The 18,173-nt window shown below is 41.5% G+C and overlaps 1 protein-coding gene across 1 annotated transcript; it reads left to right on the forward strand.

Annotated features, from left to right (window-relative positions):
• The first annotated feature begins 475 nt into the window (after positions 1–475).
• LOC139546671 (sterol 26-hydroxylase, mitochondrial-like) lies at positions 476–17,396 on the forward strand. The gene is made up of 9 exons (XM_071355320.1): positions 476–933; positions 3,191–3,381; positions 8,923–9,122; positions 10,268–10,465; positions 13,348–13,511; positions 13,804–13,970; positions 14,304–14,385; positions 14,722–14,934; positions 15,803–17,396. Exons 1-9 carry the CDS (start codon positions 685–687, stop codon positions 15,923–15,925), a joined length of 1,587 nt encoding a protein of 528 aa, XP_071211421.1. The 5' UTR covers positions 476–684; the 3' UTR covers positions 15,926–17,396.
• The last annotated feature ends 777 nt before the right edge of the window (positions 17,397–18,173 follow it).

The following is an 18,173-nucleotide window of genomic DNA, read 5'->3' on the forward strand; positions in this document are numbered from 1 at the left end:
ACAAAACAAAACGAAAATGAAACATGGATCGGTGGTGACTAGAAAGCCGGTGAAGTCGACCACCGAACACCACCCGAACAAGTAGAGGGGCCAAATTTCCAAGATGCATTAAGATACTCTAACGCTGTTTGTTTGTGTATTGACTACTTGTATTACAAATGTTAGAAATATCAGAGCTTCTGATATTGGGTTATATGAGTTTATGTGTCTCTTTGTGTCTCACTGTTGGAGGGTGTGAGGTGTCACAGTATCTATCAATTTAACCACTTTTGCAGTTAAAATATTTTTTCACAATCATCCATTTCATAAATGGGAGACATTAGAGATGTGAAAAAACATTATTGTGCTTTGTTCTACCTCTGGTAGGGGTATCTATCTAAAAAAAAATAAAGCCCCTTTGATGATTTATAGAGCTCTAGCCACTGACTGTAACCTTGGATTGTAGGGAAAGGTTTCCTCTGGCGGTAAAGGGGAGTTCACATGGATAGCCGACAATAAACGGTATCAAAGTTCACTAGCGTTCTGAAAAACTAGGACAACAGTGGCAGTTGGATGGCTGGTTGCGCTCTCACTCAGTAGATAAAAACAAGTGGCCATTATAATAGGCAGGAGAGAGCTCAGTCGTACGGATAAGAATAACAGACTACACTTTCCAGCAGTCGGAAGGACAATTGATGCGTCAACATGTTTAGCAGATCTTTATTACAGATCGGACTGCGTGTTTGTACACAGGAGAATAGGAACGGGATTAAAAGAGTGACACCGACGTTAACCTACATTAGTGACAGGCGGCGCGATGCCTCGACCACTACCACTATCGTGGGGGACAACAATAAGCAGAAAACTATGGATGATTTGGATGGGCCTAGCTTTCTGAGATCTTTATATTGGCTTTTCGGGAAAGGGTATTTTCAGACAACACATCAAATGCAAGTAAGTGCTGTACAGTGTTATTACAGTGCATTGCGAAACCTAGCTGCTAGTGTTATACCACACTGTTTGCGTATTATTATGTCTAATCTCCTTGTCCATGTGCCAGGGTTTCGGTCAGGTTGATTTGGGGTGGTGTGACGATGTTTCATAGTGATTTTCTTGAAGCTCTTTGTCCATAGAGTTAGAAAATGTGTGATAGCAGTGTAGCAATGGCAGCTTTGTTTGATTGCTTTCATCCCTCCATCCCTCCCTCCATCCCATAACATTTTCCAATAGGTATTTTATCCATTGGCAAACAACGTCAGTATACAACAAGTTATTTGTCATGTATACAGTAGAATCATATATAATTGGAAATCTTAGATTCACAGCTATCCATTAGGCATATTTTCGCAATGTTCAGGTCAATAGACTTTGACCTTTGACCTCTAGGGTACATATCAGATGTACCGGTATAAATTGCTTTAAAAAAAGAAACCCTGATACATTTTACACTTTGTTTGACAAGTGGTTCTGAACGTTCATGAAATCCCTTTCGAATGATATATAATAAAAACAACTTTGAAAGCACCAGCTACAACTATTGTTTAAAAATAGCCCATATTGTGCAGTAATATTGGAAGTTTAGCCATAGAATTCCATGTAGTGGGAGAGCTACGTTTATGGATTGTAACTTTAGTGATAGAAGCACCAAATTGCACCCGCACAGCTAGAATAGGGTTTTAAAAAGATTTGTAGATACAGGGCCACCACAGGATTCATGCATTAATCCCTGAGAAGCCTTTTTCTAATATGGCCGCCAAACAATTTAATGGAGTCTTATTGGATACATTTTCCATGACCATATAATTGTATAATACCCAATAAAATCATAAATGTTCACGGTGATATAGAATACACAGCCAAATAAGCCAGATGTGCCAGATATACTGTATAAATATGTTAAATTATTCACACAATTGTTCTAAGAATATGCCCAAAATGTAATCCAAATCACTGATTTCTGAAGATCCTTAATTGCAATATTTCATGAGATTTCACATGTATATATCAATTTGACATGCTTGAAGATTAAGGATTAAATTAGATTAAAGATTAAATTAAGGCCATCTACACACAATACCCCATAAGGGAGATTTTTTTTTTTTTTAATACATATTTGCAAATTTAATGCAAATGAAATACATAAATATCTAATTTACATAAGTATTCACACCCCTGGGTCAATAAAAAATATTCTTCAAGCTCTTTTAAATTGGTTATTGATCATTGCTAGACAGCCATTTTAAAGTCTTGCCATTTTCAACTGTAACTATGCCACTTTCAATGTTGTCTTGGTAAGCAACTCCAGTGTATATTTGGCCTTGTGTTTTAGGTTATTGTCCTGCTGAAAAGTGAATTTGTCTCCCAGTGTCTATTGGAAAGCAGACTGAACCAAGTTTTCCTTAAGGATTTTGCCTGTGCTTCGCTCTATTCCATTTATTTTTATCCTAAAAAAACGTAATAGTCCTTGCCGATGACAAGCCTACTCATAACATGATGCAGCCATCACCATGATTTAAAATACAAAGAGTGGTACTCAGTGATGTGTTGTGTTGGATTTGCCCCAAACATAAAGCTTTGTATTCTGGACATTAAGCAAATTTCTTTGCTACATTCATTGCAGTTTTACTTTTGTGCCTTGTTGCAGGCTTCCTTCTTTTCACTCTGTCATTTAGGTTAGTATTGTGGAGTAACTACAATGTTGTTGATACATCCTCAGTTTTCTCCTATCACAGCCATTAAACTCTGTAATTGTTTTAAAGTCCCCATTGGCCTCATTGTGAAAATCCTAAGCGGTTTCCTTCATCTCCGGCAACTGAGTTAGGAAGGACGCCATTATCTTTCTAGTGACTGGGTGTATTGATGCACCATCCAAAGTGTAATTAGTAACTTCACCTTGCTCAAAGGGATATTCAATGTCTGCTTTTTTAAATTTAAGTTAGTCATAAGGTAGTCATTCAAAAAATCATGTTAAACACAGTCAACTTATTATGTGACTTGTTAAGCACATTTTTACTCCTGAACTTATTTAGCCTTGCCAGTTATACCTTTTTCAACCTATTATCTTCACATCTTGGACTATTATGTCTTGCTGTACTTTCCAGAAGAGCCAGATGTGCCATGCATGCACTAATTTATCAAAACCATTCCATAAATTGTTTTGCATTTACTGTGGCCTCACGCTGCAATTATGCTCTTCTCCCCTCTCCCCCAGATTGAACACAGCAAGATTTATGGCCCTCTGTGGAAGTCAAAGTACGGGCCCTTGGTGATAGTGAACGTGGCCAGTGCTGAGCTGATTGAGCAGGTGTTGAGACAGGAGGGCCGCCATCCCACCCGCATGGACATGCCCCACTGGAGGAGTTACCGCGAGCTGAGGAACCACGCCTATGGGCCCCTCACAGAGTGAGTAGACAGTGGAAACCCAGTCTCAGGCCCTTTCATTGTAGTCTGATCCCAGATCTGTTTGTGCGGCCGTGCCAACTCCTATGGTCATGACAAGGGCCATACACTCATAGAAAAAAAGGTGCTATCTAGAACCAAAAAGTTATTTGGCTGTCCCAATAGGAGAATCCTTTGAATAACCCTTTTTGGTTCCATGTAGAACGCTTTTGGTTTCAGGTAGAAACCTTTTGGGTTCCATGTAGAACCCTTTCCACAGAGGTTCTACCAGGAACCAAAAAGGGTTCTCCCATGGGGACTGCAGAAGAACCATTTTGGAACTATTTGTTTTAAGAGTGTAGGTGCTGGCTATACAGTACAATCTATGATCAGGCTACTGTCATTGCACAGCCAGGATTATTTAGTATTTAGTATTTTATTATGATCCCATAAAGCTTCAGCTACTTTTCCTGGGGTCCAAACAAAACATAAAACATGACATAATACATAACATTAATAGACAAGGACAAGGACAGAACTACATCTTTTTTTATACATTCTTTCCTACATTTACATTGAAGTCGGAAGTTTATATACACTTAGGCTTGAGTCATTAGAACTCGTTTTTCAACCACTCCACAAATTTCTTGTTAACAAACTATAGTTTTGGCAAGTCGGTTAGGACATCTACTTTGTGCATGACACAAGTAATTTTTCCAACAATTGTTTACAGACAGATTATTTAACTTATAATTCACTGTATCACAATTCCAGTGGGTCAGAAGTTTACATACACTAAGTTGACTGTGCCTTTAACTTCTTATGGCTGCAGGGGCAGTATTGAGTAGCTTGGATGAAAGGTGCACAGAGGTGCCCAGAGTAAACGGCCTGCTCCTCAGTCATAGTTGCTAATATTTGCATATTATTATTAGTATTGGATAGAAAACACTCTGAAGTTTCTAAAACTGTTTGAATTATGTCTGTGAGTATGTCTGTGAGTATAACAGAACTCATTGTAAAGGTTTTCTTCCAGGGGTGAAGGAGAGGACCAAAATGCAGCGCGGCTAGTGTTAAACATGTTTAATACAAACACAGGTGAAACACTACAAACAACCTACAAAATAACAAACGTGCAAAACCGATACAGACCTATCTGGTGCAGAACACAAACACAGAGACAGGTAACAACCACCCACAACGAACACAGTGAAACAACCTACCTAAATATGACTCTTAATTAGAGGAACGCAAAACACCTGCCTCTAATTAAGAGCCATACCAGGCAACCCTAAACCAACATAGAAACACACAACATAGAATGCCCACCCAAAACTCACGCCCTGACCATCACACACATACAAAAACAACAGAAAACAGGTCAGGAACGTGACACTCATATGGCAGGCAAAAACCTGAGAAGTTCCACTTCCTGTTTGGATTTTTCTGAGGGTGGCAGATTTTCAACCAAGCTCTCATTGAAATTACAGCGAGATATGGATGAGTTTTAACTTCCTACGGCTTCCACTAGATGTCAACAGTCAATAGAACTTTGTCTGATGACTCTAATGTGAAGGGGGGCCGAAGGAGACAGGAATGAGTCACCACTGCCATGAGCTGACCACGCATTGAACAACTTGGGAGCAATCACGTGATAGGCAGCTCCGTTCCATCGCTCAACTGAAGTCAATGTCATTTTCCGGTTGGAACGTTATTCAAGATGTATGTTAACAACATTCGAAAGATTGATTCAATACATCGTTTGACATGTTTCTACTGACTGTTACGGAACTTTTGGACATTTCGTCACGTTATAGTGGAGGCGCTTTGTGACTTTGGAATTGTTTACCAAACGCGCTAACCAAAGTAGCTAATTGGACATAAATAACGGACATTATCGAACAAATCAAGCATTTATTGTGGACCTGGGATTCCTGGGAATGCATTCTGATGAATATCATCAAAGGTAAGGAAACATTTATCATGTATTTTCTGGTTTCTGTTGACTCCAACATGGTGGCTAATTTTACTAATGTTCTGAGCTCCGTCTCAGATTATAGCATGGTTTGCTTTTTCCGTAAAGTTTTTTTGAAATCTGACACAGCGGTTGCATTAAGGAGAGGTATATCTATAATTCCATGTGTATAACTTGTATTATCATCTACATTTATGATGAGTATTTCTGTTGAAACGATGTTTTCTATGCACTATCACTGGATGTTTTTGGAACTAGTGAATGTAACTCGCCAATGTAAACTCAGATTGTTTTTATATAAATATGAACTTTATCAAACAAAACATGCATGTATTGTGTAACATGAAGTCCTATGAGTGTCATCTGATGAAGATCATCAAAGGTTAGTGATTAATTTTAGCTATATTTCTGCTTTTTGTAAAAGCTATCTTTCGCTGGAAAAATGGCTGTGCTTATTGTGGTTTGGTGTGACCTAACATAATCGTTTGTAGTGCTTTCGCTGAAAAGCATATTTAAAATCGGACACTTTGGTGGGATTAACAACAAGATTACCTTTAAAATGGTATAAAACACATGTATGTCTGAGGAATTTTAATTATGAGATTTCTGCTCTTTGAATTTGGCGCCCTGCACTTTCAATGGCTGTTGTCATATCGATCCCGTTAGCGGGATTGCAGCCATATGAAGTTAAACAACTTGGAAAATTCCAGAAAATTATGTCATGGCTATAGAAGCTTCTGATAGGCTAATTGACATAATTTGAGTCAATTGGAGGTCTACCTGTGGATGTATTTCAAGGCCTACCTTCAAACTCAGTGCCTCTTAGCTTGACATCATAGGAAAATCAAAAGAAATCAGCCAAGACCTCAGAAAAACAATTGTAGACCTTCACAAGTCTGGTTCATCCTTGGGAGCAATTGGGAGAAAAAGATGAACATACTTTGGTGCGAAAAGCAAATCAATCCCAGAACAACTGCAAAGGTCCTTGTGAAGATGCTGGAGGAAACAGGTACAAATGTATCCATATCCACAGTAAAACGAGCCCTATATCGACATAACCTGAAAGGCCGCTCAGCAAGGAAGAAGCCACTGCTCCAAAACCACCAATAAAAAGCCAGACTACGGTTTGCAACTGCACATGGGGACAAAGATCATACTTTTTGGAGAAATGTCCTCTGGTCTGATGAAACAAAAAATAGAACTGTTTGGCCATAATGACCATCATTATGTTTGGAGGAAAAAGGGGGATGCTTGCAAGCCGAAGAACACCATCCCAACCGTGAAGCGCGGGGCTGGCAGCATCATGTTGTGGGGGTGCTTTGCTGCAGGAGGGACTGGTGCACTTCACAAAATAGATGGCATCATGAGGAAGGGAAATTATGTGGATATATTGAAGCAACATCTCAAGACATCAGTCAGGAAGTTAAAGTTTGGTCGCAAATGGGTCTTCCAAATGGACATTGACCCCAAGCATACTTCCAAAGTTGTGGCAAAATGGCTTAAGGACAACAAAGTCAAGGTATTGGAGTGGCCATCACAAAGCCTTGACCTCAATCCCATAGACAATTTGTGGGCAGAACTGAAAAAGCGTGTGCGAGCAAGGAGGCCTACAAACCTGACTCAGTTACACCATCTCTGTCAGGAGGAATGGGACAAATTTCACCCAACTTATTATGGGAAGGTTGTGGAAGGCTACCCGAAACGTTTGACCCAAGTTAAACAATTTAAAGGTAATGCTACCAAATACTAATTGAGTGTATGTAAACTTTTGACCCACTGGAAAAAAACAATTTCAAACATTTTAGAATAAGGCTGTATCGTAACAAAATGTGCAAAAAGTCAAGGAGTCTGAATACTTTCCAAATGCACTGTAGGTAACAACTCAAGGACAGAACTACTTACCTACATTTAAAATAAGAATACACACTTCATACCCTTAAGCCTAACATTCCATACATCAATAATACTTTGATCTACTGAGGCAGGCCCTGAAATCCTAATGTCACTGCACCAATGTTCTTTAAACAACCTGAGAGATTCTCAAGACATCAGCTAGTCAGTGAGCTGAGCAGACTATCATATCATACGGAGCATGACTGAAATCCTTACTCTACTGAGGCTTTGCTTACAATTACTTTCTCTGAACAGGCCCTAATATCCTAATGCCAAGGGCACACCTTATCTTGAACTTCAGCCCAAATACCAGATATTGTCAGGAGGGAGATGCTACAAGCTATTTAGGTCAGAGGCGTTGTGCTGTGATGTGCTGTTTTACTTGTTTTTTTAAAGCAAATGTTGCTTTAAATCTCAGTTTACATTGGCGCCATGTTCTGAAATGCCTCCAAACATCGGGCGAAATTGCATAGCCACGTCAAATACCAGAAATACTCATCAAGCTGCTTGCTTGAGTGATTTGAGATTGCAAGGAGTTTAATGTTATCATGGCTCTATACGTTACTGTGCGTTGCCTTGAATTTGTTTTGGTTATAGGGACTGGGAAGAGTCTTCTGGTTGCAAGTCTTGTGGAGTATGAATGTCACTCCACTGGTATGTAGTTATTCCTGTGTTGCTTGTCCCAACACCACAGTGAAATATCTGTGTAGTAGTAGGAACATGCACAAGACAATGCGCAAGAATTTGACAAGCACAAACACTTGAACCATGGGCTGCATACAGAGCCTAGATGAGCCAGACTGTACATGAAACACAAAACCTAGGACATAAAACCTCAGCATGATCCATCATGTCGTGCTTGAACCAGTGTTGTACTAGCAAAGGATTGTGTTCCATCTGGGGGATAGGTTAAAGAGATTTTCTGGTACTTTTGAATACTTTTTAGTCAGTAGTTCTGAAAGTAGCGCTCACAAGCCAAAAGTGGTCCCCGAAAAACAGCGTATTACGTCACATATGTGCAGATATGCGCACCATGTCATTGCTCTCTCTCCCGCTCTGTTGTGTGTGCATCTTGCTAGTTGTCACTCAAATGACGAAAGGCTAAGGCTCATTGGCTAGAACTGAAATCGCTAGGGGTTGGCCCACGTGGGACCACATTTTAGGAAAATGGCGCAGCACTGCTTTCAGAAAAACAGTTTCTTTCAAACTAGGGATTTTGTGGCTAAATGAGGTAAAATAGTTATTCTGGTCATAGATTATGCATGTACAAACCCATTGACACATCCAGCTCAAATCGATTGTGTCTCTTTTTGCACACAACAATATGTCAGTGGTACATCACTCTGTCACAAGTTGGCACAACAAGTTGAAATTACAGGTAAAGTGGCATAGAGTGTTGGTTTTCAGTGAATTTATCTAAATCACAAATCTGCATTTCCTGTGGTGGGGAAAATTCTAGGCAACAAAAGATTGATCAAATGAAGATCCTACCTCTGTACATAACAAGTTGTCTAAAGTAGAAATGTTAGATTAAATGTAAATGGAGCTCAGTTACAATGGAAAACAGCACACATGAGGGTTTGCCTACCTATGGGTGTTTTGCATGTTCTCTCTGAAACAGTTCTTCTTTGTTTCAAATTACTATACAGTACATCTCTTCTCCATGTTAAAGCATGATTCTGTTTGTGTCTATACTACAGGATGGGTGCTCAGTGGCAGCGGATCAGAAGTATCCTGAACCCGCGGATGCTGAAGCCCAAGCATGTCTCAGCCTACACCAACGCCATCAATGACGTTGTCACAGACTTCATAGACAAGGTGGCATGGCTCAGGGAGACCAAGGGAGAAGGGGTCATGGTGAACGACCTGGCTGGAGAACTCTACAAGTTCGCCTTTGAAGGTTAACAGAGGAAATGACTGTCTGTAATAATTTTCTAGTCCCCATCAGTTTCAAATCTGGACCTCTAAGCCAGTTCCACTGCTTTTTAAAATTATTCTGTTCTAATCAGGGACCTGGGACACCAAGTGGGTGCAATTAATTATACGGTTGAACAGAAAACCAGAAGTAGTCCAGACCTCGTAGGGTAAGATTTGAATACCCCTGGTCTAGTCATTAAAAAGGAAAATCTTAGAACAATCGAGGAACTGATATCTGCTTCATGAAGTATTAAAAAGCTGTCCTCATCATGATCTTATAATTATGTCATTTTGACTCTACGTTCTGGCACAGGTGCAAGTGTCTCTGTGTCTTTGGTATCTGTTTTCTGTGAATTGGGAGAAACGTGTGAATGTGAAAGGACAAGGTGCATTGTGAGGGTTGTGGACGGCTATATCTGTTAGAAAGTGATGACCTTGAAGTAATTGCATAGTGATCTTTAGCCTTGGAAGTTGAGTAGATACTGAGTAGCTGATCGTTTGACTACCTTGTTAGGTAGGCAGTTCTTATTATAATTTTGAAGGACAGTGTATTCATTTGGTCAAGGGCAGCAGAGATGAAACATGTCTATCTGGATGTTCTAGATCACGAGTCAAACTCATTCCACGGAGGACTGTGTCTGTGGGTTTTTTCTCCTCCCTTGTACTTGATTGATGAATTAAGGTAATGAATTAGTGAAGAACTCCCCTCACATGGTTGTCTAGGAATTTAATTGAAAGGAAAACCCAAAAACCCGCAGACTCTAGGCCCTCCATGGAAGGAGTTTGACACCCTTGTTCTCGATACATACTATGGTCTTTGCTCGCATATCGCGATTGTATGATGTGACATCATCACCGTCATACACTCTGTAAACTGCCATCCTGATGCTGTAATGTACCCTTTAACCTCACATAATGTCATCATACTCATGATATGGTCCTAAAGAAACAAACAAGTAATTCATAGGTTATAACTGTGTAATTACCCTTTTACCATGCACTTTCTAAGTAAATCACTGCTAATTTCTCTAACGGCATTGAATTTGATGCCTTTGGATATCAATAAAGTGTAGATCTATCTAATCTATATACAATTAAACTGCTACTGTTGTTTGTCTCTGTCCTCAGGGATCTGTTCTGTGCTGTTTGAGACCCGTATGGGCTGTCTGAATGAGGAGGTTCCTGAAGAGACCCAGAAGTTCATTGTTTCAGTAGGAGAGATGTTTCGCCTCTCCCCCATCATCGTTCTCTTCCCCAAGTCCACCTGGCCCTACCTCCCCTTCTGGAAACATTTTGTGGCTGTCTGGGATCACCTCTTCAAAGTTGGTGAGTGATGCAGAAGCCTTGATTTCCAGAATGAATCATGCTATGTTTCACATTTGCGCAGAAATTAGTTTTGCATCACATGCTCCATCACGTATAGAAAATAGTTTAAAAAGGTACACAGTAAAACTTCACAACGTAACACATCATCACATAGCCATGAACTTAAGTAACCTCTACTACATGCATGCAAGTGAGGGGCGGGATGAAGGGTATATTTGGAGGGCACTCACTCGTTTCGCATGTGAAACAAATGCAAATGGTACAATGTGTTAATGTTGTTGATGTTATGTTACATCATTAGCAACAACATACACATTGCACACTTTCCGATGTTGGCACTAAGACCGCTCTCAACGAGCTGTAAATGGCCATAAGCAAACAAGAAAATGCACATTCAGAGGCATTGTTTCTCGTGGCCAGTGAATTTAATGCAGGGAAACTAAAATCTGCTTCACGTCATTTTTACCAGCATGTCACCTGTGCAACTATAGGTGACAAAACCCTAGATGACCTTTACTCCACACATAGAAACGTACACAAGACCCTCCCTCGCTCTCCCTTTGGCAAATCAGACCATAACTCTATTCTCCTGGTTCCTACTTACAAGCAAAAACTCAAACAGGAAGTACTAGTGACACGCTCAATACGGAAGAGGTTCAATGAAGCGGATGCTAAGCTACAGGACTGTTTCGCTAGCACAAACTGGAATATTTTCCGGGATTTATCCAATAACATTGAGGAGTTTACCACATCAGTCACCGGCTTCATTAATAAGTTCCTCGACAACATCATCCCCACAGTGACCGTACGTACATACCTCAACCAGAAGCCATGGATTACAGGCAACATCCGCACTAAGCTAAAGACTAGAGCTGCCGGCTTTCAAGGTGTGGGACACTAATCCGGATGCTTATAAGAAATCTCGCTACCACCTCCGACAAGCCATCAAACAGTAAAACCAACAATACAGGACTAAGATCGAATTCTACTACACCTGTAGCGGGGCTTGCAAACTATCACGTATTACAAAGGGAAACCCAGCTGCGAGCTGCCCAGCGACGCGAGCCTACCAGATATGCCACATGCCTTATATGTTCGCCTCATGGCAAGCAACACTGAACCATGCATAAGAGCATGAGCTGTTCCAGATGACTGTGTGATCTCGCTCTCTGTAGCCGATGTGAGTAAGACCTTTAAATAGGCCCCTCAGGGGTGTGTGCTTAGTCCCCCCCTGTACTCCCTGTCCACCCACGACTGCGTGGCTGCGCACGACTCCAACACCATTATCAAGTTTTCTGACAACACAATGGTGGTAGGACTGATCACTGACAACGATGAGGCAGCCTATAGGGAGGAGGTCAGAGACCTGGCAATGTGGTGCCAGGACAACAACCTCTTCCTCAATGTCAGCAAGACAAAGGAGCTTATCGTAGACTACAGGCAATGGAGGGGCGAGCACGCCACCATCCACATCGACAGGGCTGTAGTGATCCTCAGAAAGTTCTACAGCTGCACCATTGAGAGCACCTTGACTGGCTGCCTCATCGTTTGGTACGGCAACTGCAAGGCAACCGACCGTAAGGCGCCACAGAGGGTGGTGACATCACTGGGGCCAAGCTCCCTGCCATCCAGGACCTTTATACCAGGCGGTGTCAGAGGGAGGCCCAAAAAATGGTCAAAGACTCCAGCCAACCAAGCCATAGACTGTTCTCGATGCTACCTCACAGCAAGCGATACCAGTGCACTGACTTTGGAACCAACAGGACCCTGAACAGCATTATACCCCCAAGCCATAAGACTGCTAAACAAGACTGCTAAATAGCTAATTAAATGGCTACCCGCTGCTGCTACTGTCTATTGGCTATCCTGTTGCCTAGTAAGTTTAATCCTACCTAATTGTACATAGCTACCCCTGCACATCGACTCTGTACTGGTACTCCCTGTATATAGCCAAATAATTTTTTACTCGTTATTGTTATTCACTGTTTATTTATTCCTTGTGTCACTATTTACATTTTTTTTCATCTTTAACTCTGCATTGTTGAAAAAGGACCAGTAAGTAAGCATTTCACTGTTAATCTACACCGTGTTTACGAAGCATGTGACATAACATTTGATTTGATTTCTCATGTAAAAGGAGTGAGTGCCCTCACATACCCTACAATACTGTCTCCTTTAGTTCCAGCAGAGGTTTCAAAAGTTCAATGGCTGTGTTTCAGCTCTAAGCAAATCAAACAGGTGCACTGCTCCTGGCTAGAGACTTGCCCCAATAAGCAAAGTTCACACTGACAATCCTTGGCTTGTTGGGTTGAGCTCAGGGTGCATGATAGGCTAAGTCATATTACATTGTAGTATATCGCCATCTAGTGGCAGATATCCTACACGAGCCAAAATAACATCCATCATGACTCAGGTCCATAGCAGGGGTGAAGTCTTTCCTCGATTATTCGCTTCCTCTCCTTGCCTCCTCCTCAGAACAGCAGAGGGAAGTGAGGGGGGAGAAGAACATCCAATGCCCTCCTTGCTCTTGTTTGATGGTTTGAGAAGAAGGCGAGGATAGAGGATACAAGTGTAAAGGATGTCACACTGCTTGCTTAGCCAGTCCTACTTTCTCCTGATTCAGCTCATTATGAGGCTTGAACACAGGACCTCTCACTTGCAAACACCTGTAACTGCCCTCCTGAAGCGTCTTACCCAGTTGTACCACCGAAACGCAAGCTATTCTGCAGAGCAAGTGGGACACTTCAGGCTGAGGAGTGAGTTTCACAGATCCCTATCTGCTACACAAGGAATTGAGAAAAGACTTGAGACTCACCCTAAGCATCTATATTGTCTTTGTGCTGGTTGCTATATCCTCTGACCTCTGCTCTCTCCCCATGCAGCGGAAAAGCAGGTGCGTCAGAAGATGGAGGACATCCAGGAGAGGGTGCGTCTGGGCCAGCCGGTACAGGGAGAGTACCTCACACACCTCCTTGTCAGCGAACAGATGTCTGTCACTGAGATACTGGGCTCCATCACTGAGCTACTGCTGGCTGGGGTCGACACGGTGAGGAGGGGTGTGTGTGTGTGTGTTTGTGTGCGTGCGTGCGTGTCTTAAAATACCAGTGAGGAGCTGTTTCACAGTAGGGTGGAAACAGGTGGGAAAGGGGGGATGGCCTGGTGGGGGCATTTTTTTCTTAATTTCAGCCACTTTAGGTTGTGATTCGTTGAATGACCGTTTGCAACATAACCACATTAGCTACCTACGTCATGTACAGTTACAACAGCAGCATAACAGTATCAGTACAATATTATTAGCTTACAACCTATTCCTATTGTAATTGTTTTGGATGCTCCAGACGTCCAACACCATCTCGTGGTCTCTGTACCACATGGCCCTGGAGCCAGAGATCCAGGAGAAGCTGTACCAGGAAGTGATCAGTGTCTGCCCGGGGGACAAGGTGCCTACTAGTGATGACATCGCCAGAATGCCCTGGCTTAAGACTGTTGTCAGGGAGACACTACGGTACGTTGTTAGTCATCTGTCATCCCCACTCAGGTCATTTTCAGTAAATTCACTAATTCATAAAATTAATAATGGGTTATTAAAGTTATTATATTCATAATGAGGTCTTCATAATGAATTATAATGAGTTGTTAAATTAATTATACGCCAATGTGCTTATGTATAGTTTTTTTTTTAATGATTTATTTCTTGTTAATTAGTCAAATGGAGCCAATCCCTTTCTCTCTCGAAGATGTACCACATAGCGCTATATTGTAGCATGAACTCTGCAGTCGAAACAAACTCCACTACACTCTCCACTCCTAGTGACTTTCTTGTATACTCCCTCCTCAGGATGTACCCAGTAGTACCTGGAAATGCCCGCATCAATGTGGAAAATGAGATAGTTGTGGGAGACCACCTCTTCCCCAAAAATGTGAGTTTTACTTTTGTCATCTTGTACTGTTGGAAATGGTTGCTGTTGCTGTTGGTGAACTGAACTACTTTTCTTTTCATCCTGTATGTAGAGGAGATCCGATCACACTTGTATATTCAGTTTTATCCAGAGATATACATGCACTTTCACCATTCAATATTTTATTTAGTTCAAATCCAGGGTAGAGTTTTGGTTTGTCAATATCGCTCATACCAAACAGTTATACAGTATACGACTAATCAGAGTTAGTCGCTCTCTATGTTTGACTGTTCTCCTCTCTTCTGTCTTCTCCCTCCATCACTTCTCTCCTCCTTTCTTTCCATCTCTCTGTTCCAGACCCTGTTCCACCTGTGTCACTATGCCGTGTCCTATGACCAGACAGTGTTCCCGGAGCCCTATGCCTTCCTGCCAGAGCGCTGGCTCCGTGGGGGCCGGGGGGAAGACAAGAAGAACCAGCACCCCTTCGGCTCAGTGCCTTTCGGTTTCGGGGTCCGGGCCTGCCTGGGCCGGAGGGTGGCCGAGCTGGAGATGTACCTCATCCTCTCAAGGGTAAGACTTCCAGGCCTGTTCTGTAGTTGTATAGTACTGTTATAGCATCAGCTACCCCTGCAGTAGCTACCCTTCATTAAACAGCATTCTTCTGTTGTTATGTAGGACTGTAATAGTAGCTTGGGATGCTGACCACTTGTTACAAAGCTAGATTTTCTGCATCTGGTAATGGTCAGGGGTCAATACAGCATCCTCTGTCTATAATACATTTCCTACACCAATTTTCATATTTCATTTGACAGTGACTCTAGAGGGTTGAGAGGTTAAAGCTACAGTAAGTTTAACCTACTGTTTAGCCCCAAAACCAGGACATTGAGTAAGTTAGTTAGTGTTGCTCTAGTTTGTAGTAACAGTCTTATAGAATCTGGTTCAACTTGTTGTGGTGTTCCTCTGTTAGCTTTGGCATTGGAAGGAAAACATGGCAGACCAGACCTTCACCTTTGGTCTTATTCATCCCATCTGGATACATGGTGATACCATGAATCTGTCTGCCGGCAAGGAATATGTAATCATTAACTTAACTTGGATTGTTGGAAGGAGTTGTACTTTCAAACCTCCAGCCTTTCAGATCCTGTATAGTGTTCTCATATGTTTTATTCAATAATAGGATAAAACAATGACTTTCACATGATCTATTTACTGTAAATGTTTCAACTGTCAAGACACATTGTGATATAACATTGTCATTCATTTCCCAATTAGGAGAGTTCATATTTCTAGGTTATTGTGTAATTCAAGAGTTTTTGTTCCTTTTATCTATTATGTACAGTATATATCTTTCCATTGAACACATGGATAGCTGATATTCTCTCAGACTAGGACAATAACATACTAATGTCAACATGTTTTCCTCTCTCTGTACCCCCAGTTGATAAAACACTATGAAATACGTGCAGATCCTGCCAGAGCCACAGTTAAGCCAATCACAAGAACCCTTCTTGTCCCTGCTACCCCAATCAACCTGCAGTTTATTAATAGGACAGTCCAGTAGCAAGAGGAACCAATGGCAGCAGAAGGAATTTCCCTATGAACCACATTAGTATCAAAGATTGTATATTATATTGACAAGATAGACAAGTGACCGCTGTGCCAATGGAAATATATGTCCTCAAAGATGAAGGAGGAAGCCAGATCAGGTGAGGCCATTCTAGCCAATGAAAGGGCAGATATGTGTGTGAACAACAGGCCAAAGAGATAGAGGACTCATCTTTGTATCTGTTCTATTATATATTTATTTTTGTTATTATTATTTTTTGTTAAAAAAAAATACGCCTTTTTCTCCCCAATTTCGTGGTATCCAATTGGTAGTTAGTCTTGTCTCATCGCTGCAACACCCGTACGGACTCGTGAGAGGCGAAGGTCGGGAGCCGTGCGTCCTCTGAAACACAACCCAACCAAGTCGCACTGCTTGTTGACACAATGCCCACTTAATCCGGAAGCCAGCCGCACCAATGTGTCGGAGAAAACACCATACACCTGGCGACCGTGTCAGTGTGCACTGGGCCCAGCCCGCTACAGGAGTCGCTGGTGTGCGATGGGACAAGGACATCTCTGCCGGCCAAACCCTCCCCTAACCCGGACGACACTGGTCCAATTGTGCACCACCCCATGGGTCTCCCAGTCGCGGCCGGCTGCAACAGAGCATGGACTCCCAACTCATAGGAATTCCCACCCAATTGACTACTTTAAAATGGTGGAAGCCCTCAAAGGCAATGTCCATGCTAAAGCATATACTATATGCCAAAGCGTATATCCGTGATGAGTCTTCTATCTATCTCTATGACACAGGCACAACTCAAAGTAGCCCGAAATGCCACGTGCATCCACTTATATCAGTGCATTCGTAACAACCGAAGCATCAAGAAACAAATATTTAATCAAATAAGCATCAATTAGCAAAAAAAAAATTGATGACCAAATTAGACACTCTGATTGGCCTCCATACAAACATTCCTTACTTTGTGTGCTTATTTTCATGGACAGATTTTGGGCAGAGTATAACTCCGCTTCATCTCTGTTAGTATACACACTGTGTAAGTCTTCCTGTCACCAAGCACTTGTTAATGGACAAGTCACTAAGTGTACTACTTTACCTCACTTAACTTTCCCATGCCTTAATAATAAGTGACCCACAAATGTGTAACATCATGACCACAACACAGCGAGACCACAGTAAGACCCTGTTGTTGACAGTGTGTTGTCATTATTTTAACATTTATTTCTGTAGATAGGTTTAATTTAACAACTGTCTTGCTCCAGGTGAGGCTGTGTTTTTGTTGCTAATAAACACTGTTTAATTTGTATGTTCTTTTTAAAAGTTATATGATTTTAAAATGTATTTTATGTTATGACAATGCACATAATATTATAGATGTATAATTACCTACAAAGTTATGCTGTTGATTCGGTATTGAAGATGTTCTAAATGAATGTAACACAATAAAATCGCCTTTTAGACAGTTTTGTGATGTATTGGTGTACTTTTCACAGAGATTTCTTTTGAGGACATTCTCTAGTATTGCAATGATTGATAAGACAGTTTGCACTTTGCCGGATGAAAGCTGGCTTAAGTCCCAAATGGCACCCTATCCCCTAGTGCACTGATATTGACCAGGACCCATAGTGGATAGGGTGCCATTTGGGACGCTGGCCTTTAGCCTCAACACTACTAGAGATGCTACTGTGGAATAACAGCTTGTACTGCTGGGAATCTTCAATAATGAGGTTTCGCAATTCCACAGTTGCACTATTTGTTTTACTACTTTACTCACCAATCTGTAACAGTATGATATTACACTGTTGTTACACTGGCATAAAGCTACTGTAATATAACGTGCCACAGAAAAGGGTTGTGGCTAGAGAGAGTACAGCCATGACCGGAAGTGACTTTTCATAGCAGGTTAGGAGAGCATTTTAGCTAACCCTAACCCTTTTCCTAACCTTAACCTAAGTCTCCTAACCTACCACGTTAATTATCCTAACCTGCCACGTTAATTGTCCTTACCTGCTACAAGAAAGTAACTTCCGGTCGTAGCTGTACTCCCTTTAGTCAGAACGACAGAAAAAGTGTGATTTTCTCCACCAAGCATGGTGACTTCAAGCCGTGGATAGTAAGACTAGATAAATCTTATGCATACTGAAGAGTCTTTTATCACAAAATATATTCAGTAAAAGTCCTGTCATGTTTCCCTAGTATTCAATTCAAAAAATGTTTATTCCCTAAGAGGGAACTTCATGAG

Source organism: Salvelinus alpinus, chromosome 20 (assembly GCF_045679555.1).
Source record: "Salvelinus alpinus chromosome 20, SLU_Salpinus.1, whole genome shotgun sequence".
Taxonomy (NCBI): Eukaryota; Metazoa; Chordata; class Actinopteri; order Salmoniformes; family Salmonidae; genus Salvelinus; species Salvelinus alpinus.

Bases quoted from the DNA above. Each gene is read 5' to 3' on its own strand.
- LOC139546671 (XM_071355320.1), top strand. From the start codon at position 685: ATGTTTAGCAGATCTTTATTACAGATCGGACTGCGTGTTTGTACACAG. The intron at 3,382-8,922 runs GTGAGTAGACAG...TCTATACTACAG, and splicing joins GCCTATGGGCCCCTCACAGA to GATGGGTGCTCAGTGGCAGC. The intron at 14,386-14,721 runs GTGAGTTTTACT...TCTCTGTTCCAG, and splicing joins ACCACCTCTTCCCCAAAAAT to ACCCTGTTCCACCTGTGTCA.